Genomic DNA, 25,440 nt, shown 5'->3' with positions numbered 1-25,440 from the left:
CACTTACTGGACTCTAATGTTCCTCTACTGTAAATCATCCACACGGTTTCATGGTTGGAGCTGGGGTTTTGACATATGGGCAGAGTAACAGGCTACTTGTGGATATTTTAGGAACAAACTGACTGTAGGTTACGAATAATTTAGCAGAAATGGTCAAGACAAACACATGAGCTCACACAGGAAATACCCTCGCGCGCTCCTCCCCCTCATGTTATAGGAGGGTGCGGACCTCACAGCAGTGACAGACACTGTGACTGAGTGGGAGAGGAGACTAAACATTGCTGCCAACACAACTTAGCCTCACTAAGATGCATCTTTTACTGCTGTTATCGATGATAATGGGGGCGTTAGTGGTGAGTAACATCATTCATGATTCTTGTTTTAATAATGACAGATTGTAACTGGTGATAACAGAAAGCAGCTGCGATCACACTGTCATATAATCTTGTGGTTTTCGGCTTTAATTCATGCGATTTATAATCCAGTCTACACACGTATTACTCAGAAGTGAAGTTAAATCTGATATTCTGGTGGAAAATGTGCATATTATTGATCTTATTTCACGGTTACTCCCTGTTAGGCACGTTTGTTAAAAGTTGCTTTCACTTTCGTTTTCCTCGCTGCAGTGAAAATGCGCACAGATGCAGTGACTTCTTCTGAATCCTCATATGCAAAATAATGTAATTACAAGTAAAAGAAATGTACAAGAAATACCGAAAAGCACCTGGCGTTCAGTTTCAGCTTACAGCCTCATGAATGTTTGGGACTTTCCACCACGCCCCTACCAGACAGGTCTGAGAGGAAGTAAAGCAGCAGTCGTGAGAGAGAGAGAGAGAGAGAGAGAGAGAGAGAAACCCCACCAGCATCACCGCAGAGCGTCAAAGGTTTTACTACCTCTTATTTATGTTTCACACTTGGTGTTTTGCAGGCTGCTGCTCAGCCCCGCTGCGACCCTCTGACTCAGTATGAGAAGGATGGAGAGTGCTGCAAGATGTGTGGTCCAGGTATGTCAACACACACAGTGTGTTTGTATAAACTGATCCAGGAACATGTTATTTATTTATTGCAAACTGTCAGTCTGTGTTAAAGGGATAGTTTGGATTTTTTTAAGTGAGGTTGTGTGAGTTACTTATCCATATTACATACAGCAGATGTCACTCGACAGGCCCCTGTATGGAGAAGCAAGCTGGAGTCTGACACAAAAGCCAAGCGATGTACTGCTGTGGAGGGGTCGGCAACAAAAAGTATTTAAGCCACCTAAGTGTACACTATATTGACAGTATTTCCACTGCTTTACCTTTCCACCAGACGGCCCATTTCAATGGTAAAGCAACTAACAGCTTCAGTTCTCCATCTATGCTCTTGTCAAATCTGCCAGACTCCTTTGAGAAAAACAGTGATTTTAGCTTGCTGAACAAGTGAGCTGCTGTTCTACCTCTGCTTCAATCAGTTAGTTAGTTTGTGTTATTGTGTGACTTTGGGGAATCTGAACTAACCTTTTTATACGCCAAAGTCACACAATAACACAAATAAAACTAACAGATCAAGGCAGTGGTAGAGCAGCAGCTCCAGTGTTCAGTGATGTTAAATTGTTGTTTTTCTCAATGGAGTCTGGCTTTGAAGAGGGCAATATAACAGCTTCATTTTCCTGTTGAAAATCACTGTCTGACATAAAGGTAAAGCAGTGAAAATACTCTCAGTAGAGCATACACTTAAACTGAAACTGTTTATTTTTAATTTTTTTTTTTTTTTTTTTTTTGGTGGGACTTTTTTAAGGTGGTTTTGTAGCTGATCCCTCCACAGCAGCAGATTGTCTGCTTCTCCAGACCAGGGGAGTGCCCACTGACATCTACTGCTTCTAATATACTGTCTATGGATAAGTACCCCACACAACCCCACTTCAAATGATCTTAACTATCCCTTTAACGGTGTTGTGTCCCATTCACTGACTTATAAAATGTAGGAAATTGGTACATTTTTACTTTTGCTTTCACTTAGCTTCCCTCTATTTCTTCATTTGTTTCTCTTTCATTTCCCCTATCCTGACATCCACAGCATGTTGAAGGAATGATTCAGCAATTTGGGAAATACACTTATTGTCTAAGATCGATACCTCTCTCATATGCGTCTGTTAAATATGAAGCTACGTCCAGCCGGCTGAGAAGATTAGTTGATTAATCAGTGTGGAAGAAATGTGGCTCCAGCTGCTCAAATGAGATGATTAGCCCTGTTTCAGTGTTTTATATCTTTGACTATATGCACAGAATATTCAGAATTTTGTGCTTTGTCTGAAAAGAAGTAGAGGAAGATATACTTTAATTATCTCTGAGGGGAAATCCAATGTTTCTCACTCTGTTGTCACATACATACATAGGCCCAAAATACACACACATACACAAACAGGACCTTTACATGCATTAAATGGAGAGATGTCAGAGCGAGGGGGCTGCCCTTGGACAGGCGTCCTGAGCAGTTGGAGGTTCAGTGTCTTGCTCAAGAGCACATCAGCAGTGTCCAGGACGCGAATTGGCACTTCTCCAGCTACCAGTCCACGCTCCATACTTGGTACGGACAGGGACTTGAAAATATGATCAGGTTTTGTCCACTTTGTGTCGGGATCGGCTGCAGTGAGACTTGGTAGGGATGGCTTCCATCTTGTTTTTACACGGATTAGTGGATTAGTGTGGTCTCACTACCACTAGAGTGTCCAAAAACAAGGACAACAGGTCTGAGGTAAGCAGGTGTAAGGCTGTCTCCTTCGGTCTGAATCAGGGACTGATTCTGTTCCAAAGTTGTATAATTGCCTAGAGTTGGCTCGTGTTCTCACGGCAGCATTTACAAGCGGACCAGATCAAATGCCTTGTGTGAGAAAGCTGCTCTTGATTGGTCAGAATTTCCATGTGGGAAAAATCCAGGAAGTAAACAAAACGTTAAAGAAGAGTACACTTGTAAGATAAATGTGACACTTTGTTTTTCAGGGACCAGAATGGTGTCGTTGTCGTCTGGCTCTTGTCTGGATCCTGGGTGTATCGACTGTGGCGAGGATGAATATCAGGATAAATACACAGCTAAACTCCTGTGTGAACGTCAGCCATACTGTGACCCACGTAAGACCTTGTGACCAATTAAATAACAGTATATTGCTATATTTAAAGACTTTTGTTCGATGCAGCACAGTGTACAACTTCTGTCCATTTGTCTTTTAGTTAGAAACTTTGAAGTTCGCGTCAGTAAGAACAAGAAGGAAAAAATCCCCTGCATGTGTAAATATGGATTCCACTGCTCCAGTGAACAATGCTTAACCTGTGTGCCACACACAACCTGTGCACCAGGACACGGGGCTCGAATCATAGGTACGACTCGTCTTTTAGATTTACACTGAATATAAAGAATGATCCACTTTGTTTTTATGCTGAATCTTATTTGGCTGTCACACTCTTCTCCAGGCAACCATGCTCATGACACCGAGTGTCAGGAATGTAAAGACGACACATTTTCCAACAACACCTCCTGGGACGGTGTCTGTGAGAAGTGGACACAGTAAGTATAGAAACTCTAATATATTTACGTATGAACTGAGGCGGCAGTGCTCAGAAAACGCACCAAAAAAACCTTGACCCAACACGATAAACATTCAAGTGGGGATAACGGTGCGCACTGTCGGGCAGTCCTTTCTAAAAGGCTTTCGTAATGTTTCATTTTATTGTACGTAAAAAGGTGTGAGAAGAGGGTGTCAGGCGCTGTTTGATGTTTTAGTTGAAGCACTGAAACCTAAACACACCTGTCTTCCATTTGACTGAGTACATTTACATTCAGCCTCAAAATGGCAGCTAACTCAACCTTAGCTTCAGCTTTTCATGTAACACCTGCAAAGTGTCGTGCAAAGAGCCAAATCCTCATTGGACATAAAAACAGATGACAAATTAAGGCTCTGTGTAGTTATGTGTAAAAAAAAAAAAAATCAGGTGCTTCTCAAGGATGGGGCAAAGAGTCACTTAAACTAAAACAACAACTGTCCAGCTCACTCAGTGTAAAAGTCCATATTACAGGCAGGCAGGCCAATAATGCATCCGAGGCTCTCTGACTGTATAAAAATCCTTTATTAATACATGAACTAGTCCATACCCATTGAGTACAGCATACCATACCATGAAATTAGAAAAACAAACATTGGTCCACAGGGGGAGCCACAGCGATCGGTCGCATTTTAGCCATTTTGAAGCATTTTTCTGTTGTTATAGCGCCACCCAGTTGCCAATTAGAGTTAAATTTCTCCAGTCACCTTGAGGCGTCCTGTTCTACATATCTACCAAGTTTAGTAAAAATCCATTTGGCGGTTAGGCCTAGATAAGAAATGAGCTCTCTAGCGCCCCCATTTTGTTTGATGGGGTCAATAATGGAGGGGTCCCCTCAGATTATGTGTGGTCATATGCCTACAAAGTTGCGTGGTGATGGGTGAAACCCTTGAGATGTTATACACCTTTATGTGATGAGCCACGCCCTCCGCAATATTCATTGCCTTATAGAAGCTCAGTTTTAGTAAGTTTTCCAACTTTTGCCAAGAGGGAACTTTAGATATTGCTCCCTAGATTATGTTCACCCAGTTTCATGCAGATCGCTCAAACTTCCTAGGAAGAGATCCATTTGAAGTGTTTTTCAAAAAATTCAAAATGGTGGAAAATCTATATAAGCGGAAGTTATGGGTTCTTGAGGCAAATGTGTTCCTCATGAGGAGAGGCATCTCTGTGCAAAGTTTCATGTCTCTATGACATACGGGGCATGAGATATGCCCATTCAAAGTTTGCAATTTCAATTGGTTGCTATAGCGCAAAAAAGTGGTCAGACCCATATATCAGTTTGCTTTCACCATCAGTCACACAACATGTTTTCTGTTCACAGAATAAACCTTCAGGTCGGACAAATACAATCTTAATCTCTAAAATTCAACAAAAATGGGTAGTTTATCTAAAACGTCATATTGTTGAGTCGGCATCTGAACCAATCAGCTGTTAGATCAGGTGAGAGCCAGGCGGTGCAGTCGGTGGAGAGCCACTGCAGCACCTGGCTCTAAAAACTGCAGCCGCCTCGCTCTTGCGGCTTTATCGCCGTCCACTTTTGTAATACGTCAGAGCAAGTCGGGATGAAGTCAAACACAAAACTAACCGGCATGCATTGTGCGCCGATCGCCGGTGATCGAATCTGCGCAGGCCTGGCTCATCTCGAACGAACCTGTTGCTTCATTCGCATCCTCCCATGACCCTCTACCACTGTGCCAAATTTCACGTGGATTGACCAGGTCAGTGAGGAGAAAAACATGGAACAGACACACAGACAGAGTTTTCTTGATTATATAGTAAGATAAACCACATTTGAACCAGAGAGTCTTCATCAGGGTGTAAAATGCATTGGAAACAAGTGTGCAATTTAAGAGCTCATATAGGGGTCATGTGACACAGGTCACATGATGTATTGATATAGCCCTACTAGATAAAAAAAACCCCACTGTGATAGAAATGTAAATGACATAAATGTAGTCGTTGATGTATCGTGTCTTGTAGGGTTTTTCCATTTAGGGGATTTTTTTTTTTTTTATCCACTGCCCCCTGTAGCTCTGCTCTGAGGGGTAGGGTGGCACACGACAACAAGGTAATGATAATAATGAGAATGGGCTCAGGGACTGTTCTTTACTTGTCAATAAAAAAACAGATAACAGATTTTTTTATTTTTATAATTTTATTTTGACCCTCACCAAAGATAAAAATTATTTTCCTTAAGCCTCCCTGAGTGCCTGGCAGAAAATGCACAACCCTCCCTCCACCGTGAATTAGTTATTAGATTATTCAGACTTACCCTTTAATGTTTGAAAGTTAAAATTTAAAAATGAAATACAGGAATTGATACAAACTAAGGTTTTTCACTCTTGTTGTTCATGCAAATAGATTTTTGGCCTCATTTTAAATAAGACACGTAGAATAAAGTGCTTTTGACAAAGAATCACTATTTTAAGTTTTTATTTTATCATGTTTTTTTCTGACAAATACGTTTGTCGCACATGACGTGATCAAAGACTGTCAGAGATATTTGAAAATCCAGTGATAATTTCTGTTTTCAGTGTCTGGCTGTGATTAATGATGTCATTTTGGGGATTTTTTAAAAAAAAACGTAGGCATGTTTTCTTTAAAAATCTGTGGTAAAATAAAAGAATACAACCATTTAAAGCTACGTATATGCCCCTACTTTCAGCTAACATTGAAAATATAAGATCCTCCCCATTATTGACATGCCTCTCTTTCTTTTTGCACCACCAATAACGAACAGTCAAGTAAAGACTTGGAGAATCTATGCCGAGGAGCAGTGAGGCTGTTCTTAATGCTCATAGTGGCCCTAAACCAGTTACTATTTTTAATTGCTGCCAGTGTATACCAACAAAATGACATGTTATATTCTGACTAATCTAACATTAGCATTAGTAAACTGCTGCCCTCTTGTTGGACATTTCAGGACAAGTAATCACCTGAATCTGAATCATTCGATCAGGATGAGAAACCAGGAATTATCCTTTAACACTGTGAAATTCTTTACAGATGTGCAGATGGATACCAAATCCAAAAGATTGGAACAGGCGTGTCTGACAACATCTGTGGTGAGTTCTCTGTAGGCTGATGAAAGTTTCTCACTTGTAGCTCTCCCGCCCTCTGCAGCTGTGTGGTTTGTGGCGTCTTGCTCAAAACGAAACTGTGGAGGCGATGAGATGGTACAACACACAAATCTTTGTTGGTCTGTGGTTTTCACTGCGGGATTAACAGATTTCACCTACACAGTGTTTACACTACATTTGTGTATAGACGCCGCTGTGTTTTAACGGCTACAAAATAGTATCAATAAAGTTGGTATGGACCTGCTGAACATCTTCACACCTTCTTATGTGTGCTTCCTCTGCTAAAATGCAAATGCGTGACAGATATGACAGATAGTTTTGTTCAGTGTCATGCTCTAAACCCATTTCCTGTCGTAGCTGAGATCTGTATGAATTCCTTATCTGAGTATCCTGTCTTATTATTGGAGATCAATATGTGGTTAAATGTTTTCTTTTTCATCTCCTGCAGAGAGAACCCCACGGAAGCATATCCTTGTGATCTGTCTTGTGAGTCTTGTGATTTTGATTCTTCTCGCACTTGGATTCACGTATTGGCGATGCCAAGGTACGCTGTGCTCTGAATGCTCTCCATGTTTAATGAGTTAAAGTTTCAGTCATCCGCGCAGTGTACTCATGTTCTCTGTTTTTTCTTCCTTTCAGGAGATGCATCGCAAAAGGTAAAGGTAAATCTGATTTATGTCCTTCTTTTTTGATGACTGTAATAAACTGAAGTAAACAGTAATACTCTGTAAACAGTCAGCCCCTCCAGAGGCCTGTGCTACGAAGCAGGATTTGGAGTTAGCGAGGTTACTTCTTCTCTTATTACCAGGATAAATCACTGTGGTACAGCAGGTTATATCGACACCCCGACCTCTGACCAGTCAGATCACTGAAGAAAAAGCATCCATGGACAAAATTTCGGAGTCTCCGTAGAATCATTTCATTGTACAGGGCTCGCTTCCACTGGTTTTAACACAGAGATCGTTTACACACTAAACACATGATTTTAACTTATGCAAAGTTTATTTTAGTCCACAGTGGCAGTGCTGCTGTTATACACTCTGATTCCATCACTGCAGCTCAGTAACATGAGACAACAAGCGAACACTCGGCTCCTAGGTGAAAGTCCAGGGTTTGTGGAACCCATCCACCGCCCCTCCTACCACCCTATATGGACTTTCCTGCTCCTTATATTACGTCGTTATCAGCAGCGTTTCAAAATGAACCCATCCAGCAGTGTATCATACCGCAGTGATAAGTGCCGTCCCGCCTACCAGCAGCACGTCATAACAACGCCAAAGGTAATGTCCAGCTGCGTTACATTAAGGAAAAAGTCTGGCATCACTTTTAAGTGTTTTAAGTTTCATTATCATCCAACTAAATAGCAAAAAATACTCTACACTAATGTCACATATAGCCTGGTGATGCCTACATGTAATGTAAGTCTCAGCTGAAGGTGAATTTTTGGATGGTAATTTTAATTATTCAACATTTTCCGTTTTAGGATTACAGACTATAGTTTACATCCTATGCCACAGACATTTCACTGTCTCACAGTCGCAGACACTTTCAGTACTGTTTCATCTTACATCATATGAAGTAGCCTACTTCATTCATGGTTCTGATGATGTCGCTCGTAACTAACACCCCCACCTCTTTCACATGAACACACGTGGCTGCATAGGAAAACTTAGAGTTACCTGAAGTAGTTGATAACCATCTTTGTAGGACCGGTTATTTAGACAGACAATGTGATGGGTTAGTCAAACCAGAGAGCAAAAAGATATCCTGGGTGAGTTGAAATGGCTTCATAGTACAGGCCTCTGGATTTTGCTGGTTGTTGGGGTGATTGTTGTAGCCTGAAATGTTTGATTTCATGGCAACTTTTTTTTTTTTTTAAATTTAATTTCATGTTGTGATGTTTATAAACACTTTATACACGCTTCTTTCTGCGCAGTGATACGCTGTGCAGGTGTAGTTTGGTAGATAGAAAATAGTTCCTACATGACACTGCTCACAACAAGGTCTGTGGATTACCTTGCGCAACCAGGGGCCTGTATCACGAAGCAGGATGAATGTCTTAGCGAGGTAACTTCAGGGTTAACCCTGGGTTTTCGGTCTCACGAAGCCGGTTCAGTTCTTATTGGGGCAGATCACCATGGTAACTTACTCTGAACGGCTATCCTGCTCCGGAGCAGGGTAAGTTCAGGGTTGAATCTGATCCTATAAAAAGCACCACCCATTGGCCAATCAGCTGTTCGGAAAAAAATGACTCCGCTGACAGAAATGCAGCCCAGTCATGACGGGAAGTTTAATTAATGTGATTGATTTTAATTTGAAAGTTTAATTTGAACATTAAAAAAGAAAAGAAAGCAACAACAACAGACAATGAAAAGATTGTTCAAAAAGGAGTGGAAAGAAGTCGAAATGTCGTCCCACCCCTTCATAAGAAAGAAACTGATCATTTGCGGACACTTAATAGCACCATTAATTAGTGCCAACACTTGTTTTGTTGGAGGAAATGATCCCTGTTAAAGATAATGGGCCTAATTGACAGCTTTGCTGCTGGAAATGTGGAAAGTAGCCTATCATGTCTACACTTCATGGTGTTTGAGGAATTTTCCTTTTTGTTTTTTAAAGAGGGAGACTAGGTATATTTTTGAGCAGCTGTTAATTTCTAACACAGCTCAATATCAGGATGATTTTATTCAGACTATCAGTTTGGTGTTGATATGATTTAATTGTGGCGTCAGCTTTAAGCTTTATTGTAGCATATATAACGTTATGACAAAGAAGACCAGTTTATCAGGCGCAATGATGTTAGGCGATAATTGTAATACACACAATTCATCTGCGCATTGATTTCATGGGATTCAAGGGTGTGATCAGTGTCAGATGTACAGGTACAGGTACTGTAGCTACTTGAACCAGTGATGAGTCATTTAACCTACACATCATTTTATTTGCTGCCTTGTTTTGTCTTGATTTTTCCCTCTCTCCTCCTCTATTTCTTCTTTCCTCACCCGTTTTATTTCTTCTATATTATGTGATTTCATTGATGTTTTGACAGGGGAATTTCTTTGATAAGCTTTTAGTGGCTTCTAACCTCTCCGGCACTTTTCTTTCTGTCTGTTTTTAACATTATGTGCAAATAAACTAATCTAAACTAAAACTAAACGTTATTCATCCCGTTATGCGTTGCCACGCATGTTTCCTCCTCCTGCAGCTGCCACGGTGTTGGCCTTTTCTGTAATGTTGCTTTTCTCCTCCTCATATTTTAGCAGAATTAATCTGTGATCCTCATGAGAAATACTGTTTTTTCCCTCATATGGCGCTCTGTGAGGACGCTCAGTGACACTGCGCTTCTCTCATGATTGTGATTGGTCCGCTGCGTGCGTGTTCATGGCTCAAGTTGGAGTTACCGAGTTGATATCCAGTGTGGTGATACCAATTTTCCTGATTGCCATTGTTGGGGTTAGTCACCCCAGGAAAGATTGATCTCGCTTCGTGATACAGGCCCCTGGTCATGATTTCTGGAAACAAACATTGATGTTGAGTTTTTCAAATGTATTTTTTGCCACTTTGAGCACCACAAGCTGAGTGACATCTAGTTCCATTATACTGGAGAGAAGGCAGACATCTCCAACACTCTGCAGCTCACACCAAAACAATCTAGACTGATAAATAGCACTACAGATAAGGGCTCATTTATGCTTTGGGGACGACGAAGAAATTTAAATAATGGTGGAACATAACGAATCAGTAACACATAAAAACATAGTGAAATTAGTGTCAGCATGAATGTAATGACCTCCCTGACCTCTGCCATTGACAGCGCTCTCCTCTTAAAGGTGCATTATTACAACCTCTGCCACCATCCCATCGTTTATCGTTGTTTGAAACTTTTGACTCCGCCCCCTAGTGTCATTTATCTGCTGTATTTATGACAACGTAAAGAATGTGTGGAATAATGAGGGCAGTGATGTTCACATTTAAAACAGATGTATTTTTGTACATAAAGGGAGTTTAAATGAGCCTCAAGAGGAAAAATGTGTATTTTTGATTTTAGGGTGAACTGTCCCTTTAACCTCTGTCATTCCAACAGTTTAAGTAGTTACTTAAGGGGCGCCTGGTAGCTCACCTGGTGAAGCAGACGCCCCATGCAAAAGGTCGTGTCCTTGGTGCAGCGACCATGGGCTCAATTCCCACCTGTGGGCCCTGCTGCATGTCGACCCCTCTGTCTCAGCCTGTCCCGTCTAATAAGGCACAAAAAAGCCATAAAAATAATAAACTAAAAAAAAGTAAATGTTATATTGTGTAATTCTGCATTTTAACACTATTTTACTTATTGCAGATCTGTGTTGAATCCTGCATGGGAGAACACAAGAAGGGGCTGCCGAACGAAACCATAGTGCCGATGATGCAGCCAGATGAACCCATCGAGGAAGAGTCCACGTTCCCTCAGTCCTTACCGGAAGAGGGTGGCGCGGGGCCACCGGAGGAAAACGAGCATGAGCCGCACCAGGAGATGTCAGCAGTAGGTCGCACTGAACTGGGAAACGTTGTGGCTGAGGAGATCGGGAAATCAGCAATTGTCTCCCGACAGGAATCCCAAACAGAGACCTTTACAGACTGAGAACAGCTGCTGATAGTGTGTGACTATGAATGTGACTGTTGTGTGTCGTTGCCCCATGCTTCTCTTGTACATAATTCTCCCCCTAAATGTATATAGTCATTAACTAAATCTAGATTGTGTGTTGAAATAATGTAACTGTAGTGTAACAATAGTGGGAGAGTCTAACATACTACATATATGAAGTCATTAGCTTGGGGGTTGGTAGCATTTCTATAAGCTGTGGCCTCAGTTTTCATTGTGTTTAGGCCTGTGTTGTATTTTGATGTTATCAACCTCTGTTTCAACTGTTTACAAAACACTTGTGTATATATTTGCTCCAGAAGTGTGTTACGATGACAATGATTGTGCATTTAATGTAATTTTAAAGCCTTTTATTTGCATTAAAATGTGTGTTACGTAAATGTTAAACCATGGAAGTGTCTGTTTCCTGTCAATATTACTGTGTAATGCTTAGGTTTTCAAAGTCTGACACCTGTGCCCCTGCGAAAAAAAAAATCAAGACAGTTCCCATGATGCTTTGGGGGATACAAGGAGGAAGTATAATGTCCCCTATGGGTCCAGGGAGGTTGTTTTGCGAGCGTCAATTTGAGTCCGGTCGTTTTTGCTTATGTTTGTTTCTACTTTGGTTAAGTAGCAGCATTAAAAGTATGCCGAATTAACCACAAGCACTTCCTGTTTGCATTGAACCCATTGATATTTGGATAGTTGTTACTGAATTACTTTGATATGAGAGAAACCGTAAAACCATGAAGATTCTCAAGGGAGTTCTGCAGCTGAGAAGAGGAGCGTTTATGCTTTTCCAAGCGGATTTAAGGACGTTTATACGCGGTTGACATCAGAGATAATGGTATCCCCGGAAAGAGTAAGTCACAATAAATCTAAAAATATGTGTGTCGTGTATTTGTGTACTGATTTGACTGAGTTAGGATGATTTGCAAACACCGGTGTACACCTGTCGCTTTCACTGGAAACAGCTGGTGTAGTGGGATAAACTGTGCTGTAGTTACTCTGAATAGCCTCAAGGGGGCGCTGCAGGTCCACTGTAGACTAATGAAAGTTCAGATGACAGCCACACTGTTGGGCTACATTCTCTAAAACTTGAATTATAAGGAGCATAATAGTGTCATTAAGTAGCTCTGTGAGCGCACAAATTAAAATGAGACAGTTTTAACATCTTGAAGTTTCATGACATGATATTCTGTTGTCTTCATGTGTTTGCTGTGAGAGAAGAGGCCAAGATAAGAGCTAATCTGCCTTCTGTGTGTTCCTGTTTGTAGAGATTTACATGCAGAGGTGAAGCCTGGAGACAAGGCAGCAGCGCTGCAGGGACTCTCTCATTATCCCCGGATTAATGGAGGTACAGCTCTTTGAATTTACACGGAAACCTGTGCGATTGATGGTGAAGAATCACGAGTGATTACTAAGACTTTAACGGAGCCGTGGGCCTGCTGCTGCTGCTGCTGTCTAATGTAAAGTTAATTTTGTATTGCACCTGAGGAGAAAATGGCTGAAATAATCACCTGAGTCAACACACAGTCAGACAAGAATTTGAGATATTTAAGGTCTGACATTTTTCAGAGTGTATTGGCAGCAACAAGCTGACTAAAAACCTGTTTGGAAGGATTTAGTAGACCTGAGTTTGATATGCAAAGTAAACACAGTGGTCTCTTTGTACTCAAACAATTTGTATGATGATGACGTCTCATCTAAATCTTACAAGGGAGGAAAATTCTTCCTTCTGTGCAGCAATTAAGGAAACAAAGCTGCGTGTGTATTTGTGCAGAGTAAACTGTCTACATTTAAACACAGAGCAGCACAACACGTCAGGATTCCGCTGAACTTTATTTAAGCAAAAATATTTCTTCATGAATAGACAAAGGAAACATAATTTACACGTCGGTGGTGGAAAAATACATCTACATTTATTTACAGTAACACGTTCCAGTCTTTGGTCTCAATTTTCATTTCACTGCAAACTTCAGGACCAGCTGAATCCCTGAGGTTTGAAAGTTTAAAGTGCAAAAAGATGTGGAAGAATTAAGAGTCTTTGAATTTGTGTCCAAACACCCGCTTAGACTATTTCATGAGTGTAACATGGCGGAACAAACAGTCCGTTCCTGGAGGCCCACTCTGCCCACAGTTTCCCGGCCGGGTGGTAAAAACTGTCCAGAGGTTTCCTCACAGTCTCTGAGGTGGCGGTCTCAGCCAAAGACCAGATTTTGGGTTTCTGGCTGCTGATGTTTTCTTTGCTCTCCAGAGCGGACAGTGTGTGGTCAGAGTCTCTCTTTTCAACCTTCTTGACAAGTGCAAGTCCTCTGTCCTCCTGCTGGCTGCTCGGCTGCTGCGGCATCTCCAAACGCGCCTCCACGGACGCAGAGCTCTCCAGCGCGCTCTCCGCGACGCGCTCATTGGTGTCTGCGCGGTCACTTTGCGGCTCCTCCTCGTCCGCCTCATCCAGGTGACAGTTCTGCATGGAGCTGTCTGCATCGTCGCTCTCCCCCTCCTGCTCATCATCCTCCTCTTCATCTGATTTGCCCTTACACGCCCAGCTCACCCTGTTCTCCTTCTTCAGGCGGCGCCGCGCGTTGGCGAACCAGGTGGAGACCTGCGTCAGGCTCATTTTGGTGATGATGGCGAGCATGATCTTCTCGCCCTTGGTGGGATACGGGTTCTTCAGGTGCTCGTTTAACCAGGCCTTCAGCGCTCCGGTGCTCTCCCGCGTGGCCACTTTGGCGACCCTGCCGGGGTCCTCGGCTGCTCCGGGGCGGTACGGTGGGTAGAAAGCCCCTCCACGAGCCAGGAGCGCGTGATGATAGGGAGAGGCGGCCTTCAAGTCGAAACCGTTGCTCTGGAAAACAGATAGGAGGAACGTGAGCGCGAGAAAAGGGGGATTGTGCGCAATTACGCAGGCATTTGGCGACCCTTGACCCTGAGCGCACACTTCAGCGAGTGTTTACAGACAATTAAGAGGAATCCTTCTGGACTCATGAGACTTTGTGGTCTGATATAACTTCAGTATAATTTAGCAGTGAGAATAAAACCTCCTGAGAATCAGTTCAGCTTCTTAAGATCAGATTTTACGCACGTAGGTTTTAAGGTAATGACTGAATAACTATGTGAATTCTCAACTCACCATGTGTGTGATGTGCCTGTGATGCGGATAAGGGATGAAGTTGTATCCCTGTAGTCCTGAGTACGTTATTGGAACTCCAGCTGCCATCGCTGCCAGATGCTGAGCCTGCTGCTGTTGCACCGGCGGGCACCCCAGCACCGGGATCTGATATCCAGTCGGCATGCTGACGTTACGCTCCAAGAAAAAGCTGCCAAGTCCAGTTTGCGATGCGGGCATCTTCCCTGCGTCCCAGCTCCTCGAGTTTGAGTGTCAACCCAACTCTCCTGGATCTATTTATACACAGCCAGCTGCCAGCGTGTGTTTGCGGGGGGGAGGAAGGAGGGAGGGAGGGGAGGTCCCACTGGTGGTGACTGACAGCTCCGTTCAAAAGACCCACAGCTTTCACTGGCAACAAATCCCATCAAAGAAGCTCTCCGCTGTTCCTTTTAGCGTTTTGGTGGAGAGGCTGAATATGCGCTACTTATCGCAACACGGATTTTATTTTCTTGTTTGAAGAGAACTGAAGTTTCAATTCAAATGCAGCCTGTTCTGTGGAGAGGTGAAGAAAGACTCGTGGAATTAACCCTGAGCTCCAACAATCAACATTTTTGTCACAGAATATAGTTTAATTTTTATAACAGCACAAAATAAAACTTTATTTTTACATGTCACAGCTCAAAAAGCAAATTTCTTGGCGACATGGTGCTCTCCATTTTCTTTTTTTTAATTTCGTTTTTATTTGACCTCTTACCTAGTGTTGGTGATAAGGAAGCTCGCAGCAGTTTGATGTATTTTTATGACGAATTTAACACTTCTCGTGTCTGGCACTGATCGGCGGACAGCTTAGAAACTCGCCTGAATTCAGTTAACATCATCCCGCCAGTCGCTGCTGTGACATTTCATCACCTACACGTCTGCAGTTTTTGAGAACTGAATTAATTATTATCTCAATAGCATTAAAACGCGCGAATGGACAAGTAAAAATGAGTTTTACGCACGCGTATAAGTGTCAAGATTTGTGCCTTTCTCCAAAGTAAACTTGCATTTCTTTGATTCAGTGATTAAGAAATTGAATATAACCAATACAAATAAATCCCTCTGGCTGACAGGCCTCAGAGCCACAGCTTTTTTATTTGTTAATTTATTGAGTTAACCACAACAACCTGGCCTTTTACATGTCGGATGGTTTTGTTTTGAGTGAAGCGCAACGTTTCAATGGCCCTAATTAAACGAGGTTAAGTGAAACAGGTGTTGACTAATGTATATGATAATTGTGAGATAACAGATGCTAATGTGTGTGTGTGTGTGTGTGTGTGTGTGTGTGTGTGTGTGTGTGTGGAGGGGGGTTGTTGCAGATAAGAGGAGAAGATTACACTTCTTATTCCACTGCCCCCCCCCCTCTCCTCATGTCCTTCAAAAGAGCCACAGTATCAGCTCAGGCCGTGTTTGGGTTGCAGGGACTGCTCCTCACTTATCTTGCATAATTCTCATTATTATATTAACAGCATTAGGAGGTGTAGTGTTGGTGGTGAGAGCAGTGCTGTTATGAAGCGGTGAGAAAGGTTTGAAGGATGAAAGTGTTTAAAATGTTTCTATTTATTCTCTGGTTTCATTTTTTCACCTCTTTGGTAGCATTTTATTTAGACTCCAAAATGTAGATGTCCAGTTTTATATTTAAAATCCTGCGAGCTGTAACTCTTCACTTGACTCATGTTTCATTTGCTTTCATTTACCCTGAACAAGCTCCTTCTTTTTTCATTTGCTTTCGATGAAACTCCTTTAAAATCTGATTGTTCTTTAAGCTGATTCAGAATCACTGAGCCGTGCTTTCGTTTTCTTCACTGTTATGTCTCACAGACTTTGTTACTCATTTTGAAGACATGGCTCTAGGTGTTAACACCTGTGTGTATGAGGAAGTTGTGGTTTTTATGAACTCATATGCTTTCGATTTGTTATATTTAGGGTTCACATTAACACATTATTCAAAAATATAAATGCATCAGTCTGGCTTTATATAATGTTACAGCAGCAGCCTTGGTATTATTTTTTCAAGTATTTAAAACATAAAAAACTTGCGGAGAAAAAAATCCAGCTATGCAGTGTAGTGTATTGATTTCTATGTTGCAGCAGATTTATGCTCACTAAGAGTTTAAACTCAGTCGCCAGTTTATTAGGAACACCTACTGTAGCTGAAACTGATGCAGTCTAATACAACAGAGGCTTCATGAAGGTTATAATGTTGTTGGTTTTGGTGCAGATGAGCTGTGTTACCCTGTAGGAAACTGCGTTGAAGAAAAATCTGAAGTAAATCTATTGTAAAAACTGAGAACACAAATCCTCCAAATAATGATATGATTTGATTAAAAATTAATTTGCATTAATCCCTACCTTTGTCGCTCACAGAAAGAAAGTTGTGCAGATTACAAAAATCAAAACAATTAAACATTATTTAATTTATTTAATTTTTCCACTCATCTGCAGATTTACGTTCACTTTTACTGGAGCAGCACAATTTAGCAAAATATTATTACAATCACAAAATGGCCAAGTGCAATATCCAAATCACGGGAGCTGCAACTTTTCGATAAGATAAAATGTGTCATTACACAGTGTCCTGGTCTAGAGGACGTATTCCTGCAGTAAGGGAGCATGCTTGTTTGTTACAGACTCCAGAAAAACTCAGATTATTTTAATTGTTTTATTTTTTTTTTTTAATGAAAATAAAATGCTAAAATAATCATTCCCACTAAAATCATGACTCTTAAATCTGTCAAAATAATTGCAGTATGATTATAATAATTTAATAATAATAATTTTAAAAAATAAAATTATTTAATATCATATAGACCTATCTTCTACAACAAAACCACCTCACTAAATGCAGCAGAGGAATTGATCTCCTTGAGGTGTTAATCTGTTTTAATATATTTTGGATTACTGTCATTTGGAGCCATATAATATAATATAGTGTGATTTCTAATGATGTCAGTACTATCATGTATCTTTGCACTACTTTTGTGACACCTCTCTTATTCTCTTTGACTTCCTTATTTATGCTTATTCATTTGCACTGTGTGCACCGTGGGTCAATTCAGAGTGAAACCTTGTTCAGATTCTCTATATGTCTGTTACATAACTGTAGAAGTGAAAACGAAGCCTCTTGAATCTCTGTAAGTGCATCATCAGAGAACTTCTGAGTGATTCTGGAGGAGATGCTGTGGACTATAAACGATTAGTTGATTAACAGAGAAATAATCTGCAGCTATTTTAAATTGAATAATAGATCCTGTCTTATTTTTTTAAACCTTTAACAGCAAATAAATTTTGCACATTATCATGTTTCAGCTCCTCTAATGGGAGATTGTGCTGCTGCTGTCATTTATATTATAATAAAGTGAATATTTTGGGAGTTTGGAGACAAAAAGAAGACAATTGAAGATGAAATGTGAGCTTTTTTTTTGTCTACCCTCTGTCGACCAAAAGTTTAAATGATTAATCACACAGATACTCGTCAGATTAATTGATAATGAAAATAAGTGTTTTTACTGCTGCTGTTTTGTTTTATGTTATCTTAAGAGGTGTTTCCGATATCATAGAGAGAAAGAGAGATACTGGGGGAAGCTGCAGATAAAAAGTGGTGAAGGTGGAGGGAAAGGAGGAATTCATTTGGGTGGGGTCCATAGAACCTAAAGCAAATTTGAACAAGAGCAACAATGGGCTGAGGAGAAGGAGGCTTATGGCATCAGTAGCCTACATCTCACAACACAAACAGCTCAGGGCAGCGGCCTTTGTCCTCCTCGTAGAACCTCTTTTCATTCTCTTCCTCTTTTGGCAGCTCGGCCACAATGCAGGTGTTGGTCCTGCTCCGACAGGTCGAGTCTGCGCTGTTTGCCATTAGGATGTCAGTCGTTTACAGGAGAGGGGAGACACCAAATGGAAGACGATTGTCCTCAAAGAGATACAGCACAAGATAGGAGAGAGGATGAAACTATCTGTGATAACACCTGAGTCGTTTCTCTGTACTGAAACAGTGCTTCCTTTATCTACGGCTCCTCTGCATATTCCACTTTATAAATGTCTACACAGACAGTTAGGTGAGGGCCTGCTTTTGGATAAAAATGCAGAACGACAGAGCGAGGGTCTAATGAGCAGGTCGGGACAAAAGGTTTAGGTGTGACCTCAATTACAGGCAATCCCCTACCTGCGAGCCGACAAAGGGACTAAACATGCAATTAGAATGGCTCATAGGTAGGTGTGAACAACACAACAAAAGCCTGCAGAGAATCCACACAGTCTTCAACACCTACTGCTTGTTAGTTTATTTTTACTGCAGCAGATAACTCAGAGGGGAGAAAGTTGACAGAGGCTCATAGAAACTGAGCCAGAGGAGGAAACTTCAACATATTGAAGCTAAAGAAAAAGATGGAAACTGAGTATTTACAATATGTTTTCTTTAAATATATTTGTAGCTATTTTTATTCTGACCTGAAGGTTGAGGTTACGATGCTTACTGTAATATGTGAAGTATGTATTCTATTGTTTTTCTAGCTCTACTATAACATGACAAGGTTTTTCACAAGCACTTTAAAGGTCCAGTGTGTAAGATTTAGGGGGATTTAGTGGCATCTAGTGGTGAGAATTGCAGATTGCAACCTGCTGAAACTTCTCCTGCTTAGAATTCATTCAATGTTCATTATTCAGGAGGTTTTTACTGGGAGCTGAATTATCCACAGAGGTCTGTTCCTCCCCAAACCAAAAGAACCAGGTGATTTAAACTGGTAAAACACTTAACAAAGTAGTTTCATGTCACCAGTCAGTTCAATCTAGTCAGGAATAGGCCGCTATCCCAGCTCCTGCTAATCTGTGCTCACCTTTTTCTCTAATAACACAAGATGCAGATGATCAGGAGCCAAGTTATCCACAAAGGTCTCTTCCTCTTCGAAATAAACAGATTCTGTGAGTTAAATCAGTGAAAACATTGAATGAAGTAGTTTTACGTAAAAAAAAAAAAAAAAAAAGGGGTTTTCAGACGGTGCTCATTGTGGAGGGGCTGCTAATGATGGTGGCCAACACAATCGCAAAAATAGGAATGGCCCTGTCTAGATCTTTGTTTGGATTGTCCGTTCTGGGCTACTCTAGGAACATAGTGCAACATGGCAGACTCCATGGATGAAGACCTGCTCCTTATGTAGATATAAATGTCTCTTTCTGAGGTATGGAAAACTCTGAAGTCGTCGAAAACCAGCGCTTGGTCAGTGACTTGGTGTCAGAAACTGATGAGTAACGCTGTTCCTTCATGCCGGCATGCTATTCGGCCAGTCGCCGTAATTGTTTATCAGTTCCCGGTGACATCAGGGGAAACGCTATGGGACAGCAACAAAAGTTAAGGCAGTGGCTTTACTTCCCGTAAGACTGAAAAGCCAAACTCTGTTCTTCTTTCCTAAATCCAACCACGTGCAAGTGTTGGCAAAACATAACCACATGCGTTTGTTGTTGAAGTTTGAAGTCAATTCGTAGTGCTGTACCGATACAGCGCATTTATTTTGAGACTGTATGTAAACAGTACATTTACTGTGAACACGGAAGTGTATTTTTAAAAACAGACAATACATGTAACAGGCAGAACTTGACACGGTGTCCCAGAACATGACCAACAAACACACCACCCAGGGTACTTTCCACATCATATCTCGATGTAGAAAGTCCAGGACCAAACGTCAATATGTGACGAGGCCGGATTGAGAATGTGCTGCAAATACGGCGGTTTCTCACTGATTCCACTAACTCATGCCTACAGAAAAAGACATCCTTCTGCAGCCGTAGGATACGCTGCTGGGTGGTGTCCATTCATAATGCTGCAGGACAGCGTCAGTTCCAAACACCGCCAGACAACAACGTTATTTAAGTTGCTGCAAAGTCCTTATAGGGGGGCAGGAGGGGAGGCAGATGGGTCCAACAACACAGGACTTTCACTTAGGAGGCCAGTGTTCCCTTCCCGTATGAATGTTGAGTAAAACCATGATGTTTTTTTTTTCCTAAACTTAACCACGTTCATTTGTTGCACAACAAAATAAACGTCAGTACGAGGTGTTTTACCAACGTGAGTTTATTATGAAAAAGAGCGAGTGCATCTAACGGACAGAAACTGTACATTTCCTGTGAAAACAGAAGCAAGGCAGCTTTATTTGTTCAGCACATTTCATACAGCAGGGCAATTCAAAGTGTTTTACAGAGAAATAAAATATAAAACACAATAAAGGATTTACAACAAAAGAGTAAAAGAAAAAAAGACACAAAAGGTAAAGATAATTACGAAGTGATTTCAGTTTTAAAACAAAATCACAGTTTAAAATAGCAAAAGTTAAGACAAGAGGTGCAAAGGTGGGAAGTGTAGTGAGGTCCCGTTTATACGACAATGATTTCAACTGAAAACGGTAAACTTTAGTTGCGTTTTGGCCGATCGTTTACACGACAGCGGCGTTTTGGGTGCCTGAAAACGGGTTCCAGAGTGCAACTTTTTGGAAACGGCAGCATCTCCGTTGTCATGTAAACTTGTAATATGCAGTTCCTCTGAAAATGGCGACTTTTCGTGCATGCGCATTACGCTTCCAGCACTAGGCATGCCGACCGTCACAACAACAATGGCAAGCTCTGTTTGTGCTGCTCACCCTGTTGATTTGAAGTGAAGTGTAGATCTCTTACTGTAGCAACTCCACCAGCAAGCATTTTTTGGTTTAAAAAACGTCTAATAGCTGTCTACATGAAGACCTGACGTCTAGGCTAAATCATGGCTGAATTTGGGCTGTCAGTGAAAATTTGGTAGACGTCTAACCATAGCCAGTGTGGACGTGTAGAGTGCATACTACAGCGTTTCCAGTAGATTTTGCAGCTCCGTGTGAACGGAGATCGTTTCAATAACGTCATCATATAAACACAGAAGTTTTTTAAAACGCAAAGGACAGGCTTTTCCGTTTTTAGAGAAACCGTTGTCGTCTAAACAGGGCCTGAGAATGTGATGATGATGATACACTGAAGAAAACACACTCCTTATTATTAATTATACTCAATACATTCCATTTCTGCTGATATATCCCCCTGAACACTACACGCTGGACCTTTAACGTTATTGTCAGTTTGTGTAGGAAAAAAAATCAATAAACAAAGCTAATAAAAAAAAAACTTTTATTGTAGAGCCACAGATCAAACCCCATCAAAGACCATTTTTAAGATACAGTTTAAGAGACATAATTTCCATAGTGAGAATCACAGAGAACCAGTGACAACAGAAACATAATGGTCTCCAACCAGAGCGCCCTAATGAGATTTTCCTGGGGCACCAACACAAATGGAGAGATGTAAGCAAAGTGTGAATGTTATCAAGCTCTCCCACCTCTTTACTATCTGACCCCCTCTTCCCCAGACCCCCCCTCCACTCTGTGTCCTTTGTCATTACTCTTATCAGGACCACTCTATCATTCTTTCAAAATAGTCGTGGCGCTGAAACCGCTTGCAAATGTAAGTATGTCTTTGTTGAGGGCCGGACAGTGGCCCGCCTCCCAGCTCCCTCCTGGGTGCAGCCTGATTGACGGCCCTCCGCTGGGTGAGTGACAGGCGGCGTTGGTTGGGCCTGTGATGGTCTGTGTGACAGCTGGTGGTGCTGCAGGTTGTGTCCCTGTGTCGGGCCCCGGTGGGTGGGTGCTGAGGCCCCCGGGATCCCTCGGCCTCAGCCCCGGCCCAGTTTGCTGGAGCCCGGTCAGAGCTGCCTCCCCGGTGTGCTCGTTGTTGCAGATCAGCTTGTTCGCTCGCTGCACTCTGTTTCTACACATCAGCTGCAGGTTTCTCTGAGCGTGAGTCGAGGGCGTAGCCTCACAGATTGTTCCTCAGTGCTCCAGCAGCACTCAGTGATTTGTTTTATAAATAACTAACTTTATTATCTTGCTGCATCCCCTTTCTCCACCTCTTCTGCAAGCTGTGTGTAGATTTTAATAAAAGCAGGGAGGCCATTTTAGAATACTTCTTCACCCCCCAAAATGTCCATTTGTAAATCAATTAGTCACCTCTGATAATGCTGAATTACATGCCTCTATGTTGAAGGAAGAATCCAAAAACAGAAAACTGGTGATGAATCGAAGTCATGGGGGACTGTGTTTAACAACAAAACTAAATCAAAACATCAATTTATCACCAGTGACTTGGGACTTCTCTTGGACTTGAGCCTTTTGATTTGAAAATGCTTGATTCCTTCTCAGAAGGCAGTTTGAGATTTTTTTCCCAATATGAGATGAGTTAAATACAACAAAATATATTCAGTCTTGGTCATAGACAATGGTGCTATATGCTATGAAAGTGTAATGTTAGCACTATTTTTTATGATTAAGTCCAGTCGCACTTGTTTTAACAAATAAATACAATTTTTTAGAAGCATCCAGAATTTTTTGTTTATTGTACCGTGAAAATCTCATACCGTTGCAACCCTACTCGAAACTCAAATTTTAGGACTTGGGACTTGACAACGTAGACTTGAGACTTACTTGGACTTGCACAACAATGACTCAGTTCCACCTCTGTTACAGACTCTCACACGACTCCTGCAGTATAAACCAGGTCTCATTTATCCACTCGAATGCTCAGTACTTTCCAGACACATGCATTTTTGCTAAAACCATAATATTTAAAACACTTCTGCATTAACACAGGTGCACTATGCATCCATGCATGAAATTGTTTATGCAAAAGTGTTTTAAATATTACAGTCTTAGCAAAAATGCATATTCTAAAACCGTACTCAGAAGCATTGATCATAGGGCTGGATAAATGAGACTTGGATTATACTGCACGAGTTGTGTGAGAGTTTGTAAAATGTGGACCCCTCTAACGTTAATTCATCAAGAATTATCATAAAGAATTCACCCATTTTTGGATTCTTTATTCACTTGAGGCATGGGGGAAAAACAGTTTTTTTCCCCTGGATTCAGCCTAACACAGGGTGAGTAACTGAAATACAAATGATCATTTGTGAGCTGAAGTTTTCCTTTAAATAAAAAAATCTTGGCATTTATCTTTCAAATACAATCAAATCCTTTATCAGTAACACTGCACCCCTATTTAGCGCTGATAAGCCACGTACAAACAATTTTCTCCATGAAAATTGTTGCTCCATGTGACTCTAACAAAAAGTCACATGGAGCAGTTGGAGAGGTTTCCTACCTCTGTCTTAGAACAAGTTGGAATTGTTGACCCGAGCTGCAGACGACTACAGAAAATTGTTTGTACGTGGCTTATCTGTGCAGTGTTAATGGTAAAAGATTTGATTGTATTTGAAAGATAAATGCCAAGATTTTTTGTTTAAAGGAAAACTTCAGCCCCCAAATGATCATTTGTATTTCAGTTACTCACCCTGTGTTAGGCTGAATCCAGGGGGAAAAAAACGTTTTTTCTTGCATGCCCCGAGTGAACAAAGAATCCAAAAATGGGTGAATTCTTTATGATAATTCTTGATGAATTAAAGTAACAGGGGTCCACATTGAACAGCATTTTTGCAAAGACTGTACTATTTAATGATTGAATGAATAACAGTTATTTATTTATTTATTTATTTACATTGTAATTGTCATTTATCATTGTTGTAGGCATAAAGAAATTATCCCATTCTCCGGTGGTAAAAATGTGTAGCCTACACACTGCATAAAAATGTTTTACCATTTCGTCAATAAAAATGTACGCCTACATCATGGTGCCTTCTCCTCTAAATTCTGCCAAACCTTAATAGCTGTGGCTCGTCTTGAGACTCCATAACTAGCTATGGATTCCAAATATATATATATTTTTAAGTAAAAGTCTTGAAGACAAATTGAAAAATGTAATACTGTGTGGACATTTGCTTTCACCACAAACGCTGCAAAGTTACCAAATAATCATAAATAGCCCACTGCAGAGGGCGCAGACTCAAATCTTTTAGTAATGTTGATGAGCTAATTTCAGCTATATGGGCTGTGTTGTCTGCACTATAGGGCTCAAATATGTCAGATTTTTTTTAACTGTTTTTGGTCAAAAATGGCTCTTTTGATCGTAGAGGTTGCCGACCCCTGTGCTAAGACGACATACTTTATTTCATCACAGCTGTGTTTGACTAGATTATCATTCATTATCCTTTTATATATCAGCCTCTACTTACAGGCGCCCACTGGAGGAGTTCTAGCTGTTGACTAATACATTAACAAACACTTATATCTGCTTACAGCGACATTATAGTGTGTTTTAAGTGTGCTTACCAATGCTTAAGAGGTGGCTATAAAGTCAAGTCTTAACTTCTTTTACCCCATAAACATGCTGCAGTTTCTCCACCGTAGTTTTCATTGCAAACACATCCCTGTGTATTCTTTATCTAAAATTTTGACCTTATTAAAATTGTTATATTTCCAGTGAAACACATTTTTCCATGTTTTTTTTAGCAGTTGAACAAAGTGAAGTTCACGCATCTATTATTTAGTGTAAAGCCTCACAGAGAGCAGCTAATGAGGTTATTGGGCATCTGTGACGTGACATCTACATTTTGGCCTATTTGTGAAACAATGGTAACAAGGAAGCCCGGGACATTGGGCTCTGTGTTTTCCAACTCAAAATAACAAAGCCAAGCAGCCGCTGGTGGGAGGCTGTGCTCTCATGGAAATGAGCAACTGAACCAACAATGTAGCGCCTAATCTCTTCAGAGAGAGGAATCAGTTACACAGCAGTATGCACCCCTCAATGCTTTTCATTAGAGTCAGCGTGCTATTGAAACAGTCACTCCACCCCCCTGACTCACTCACACACAAACACACACATATACATGCGCACACACACTCTCACAGCCCTCGTGTGTGTAGCCACAGGCCCTACTCATACATGCACCAGATACAAGGTAGCCCCCCAACAACAGAAGGGGTGAAATAAGTGGGGCAGAGGGTGGTATGGGGGTGCAGGGGCCTCAAAGCATGGGATTAGAGTTAATGTGCCCTCCCTGGGTTATAATCTCTTCAGAGGGGGACTTTGTTTGAGGGGCTTGAGGGCAGTAAG

General features: G+C 41.2%; 2 protein-coding genes across 3 annotated transcripts; one reads left to right on the top strand and one right to left on the bottom strand.

Annotated features, from left to right (window-relative positions):
• Window positions 1-216: 216 nt before the first annotated feature.
• On the top strand, window positions 217-11,681 carry cd40 (CD40 molecule, TNF receptor superfamily member 5). Of its 2 annotated transcripts, none has more exons than XM_049581439.1 (9): window positions 217-353; window positions 929-1,004; window positions 2,979-3,107; window positions 3,207-3,353; window positions 3,447-3,540; window positions 6,585-6,643; window positions 7,107-7,202; window positions 7,298-7,314; window positions 10,992-11,681. In XM_049581439.1, the coding sequence occupies exons 1-9, from the start codon at window positions 309-311 to the stop codon at window positions 11,271-11,273; spliced, it is 945 nt and encodes a 314-aa protein (XP_049437396.1). In that variant the 5' UTR covers window positions 217-308; the 3' UTR covers window positions 11,274-11,681. The 2 variants fall into 2 exon arrangements, with proteins under 2 accessions (XP_049437396.1, XP_049437395.1); XM_049581438.1 differs by having other exon boundaries at window positions 7,298-7,320.
• Window positions 11,682-13,004: 1,323 nt separating this feature from the next.
• On the bottom strand, window positions 13,005-14,632 carry irx7 (iroquois homeobox 7). The gene is made up of 2 exons (XM_049581436.1): window positions 14,407-14,632; window positions 13,005-14,121 (listed from the first exon to the last, which is right to left on the bottom strand). The coding sequence occupies exons 1-2, from the start codon at window positions 14,620-14,622 to the stop codon at window positions 13,345-13,347; spliced, it is 993 nt and encodes a 330-aa protein (XP_049437393.1). The 5' UTR covers window positions 14,623-14,632; the 3' UTR covers window positions 13,005-13,344.
• Window positions 14,633-25,440: the final 10,808 nt, after the last annotated feature.

This window comes from Epinephelus fuscoguttatus, linkage group LG7, assembly GCF_011397635.1.
Source record: "Epinephelus fuscoguttatus linkage group LG7, E.fuscoguttatus.final_Chr_v1".
In the NCBI taxonomy this organism is placed as follows: domain Eukaryota; kingdom Metazoa; phylum Chordata; class Actinopteri; order Perciformes; family Serranidae; genus Epinephelus; species Epinephelus fuscoguttatus.
Note: the sequence above shows the minus strand (reverse complement) of the source record. Positions and strands in the feature narration are given on the sequence as shown.

Bases quoted from the DNA above. Each gene is read 5' to 3' on its own strand.
- cd40 (XM_049581438.1), top strand. From the start codon at position 309: ATGCATCTTTTACTGCTGTTATCGATGATAATGGGGGCGTTAGTG. The intron at 3,108-3,206 runs GTAAGACCTTGT...TTTGTCTTTTAG, and splicing joins TCAGCCATACTGTGACCCAC to TTAGAAACTTTGAAGTTCGC. The intron at 7,203-7,297 runs GTACGCTGTGCT...TCTTCCTTTCAG, and splicing joins CACGTATTGGCGATGCCAAG to GAGATGCATCGCAAAAGGTA.
- irx7 (XM_049581436.1), bottom strand. From the start codon at position 14,622: ATGCCCGCATCGCAAACTGGACTTGGCAGCTTTTTCTTGGAGCGTAAC. The intron at 14,122-14,406 runs GTGAGTTGAGAA...TCTGTTTTCCAG, and splicing joins ACAGGCACATCACACACATG to AGCAACGGTTTCGACTTGAA.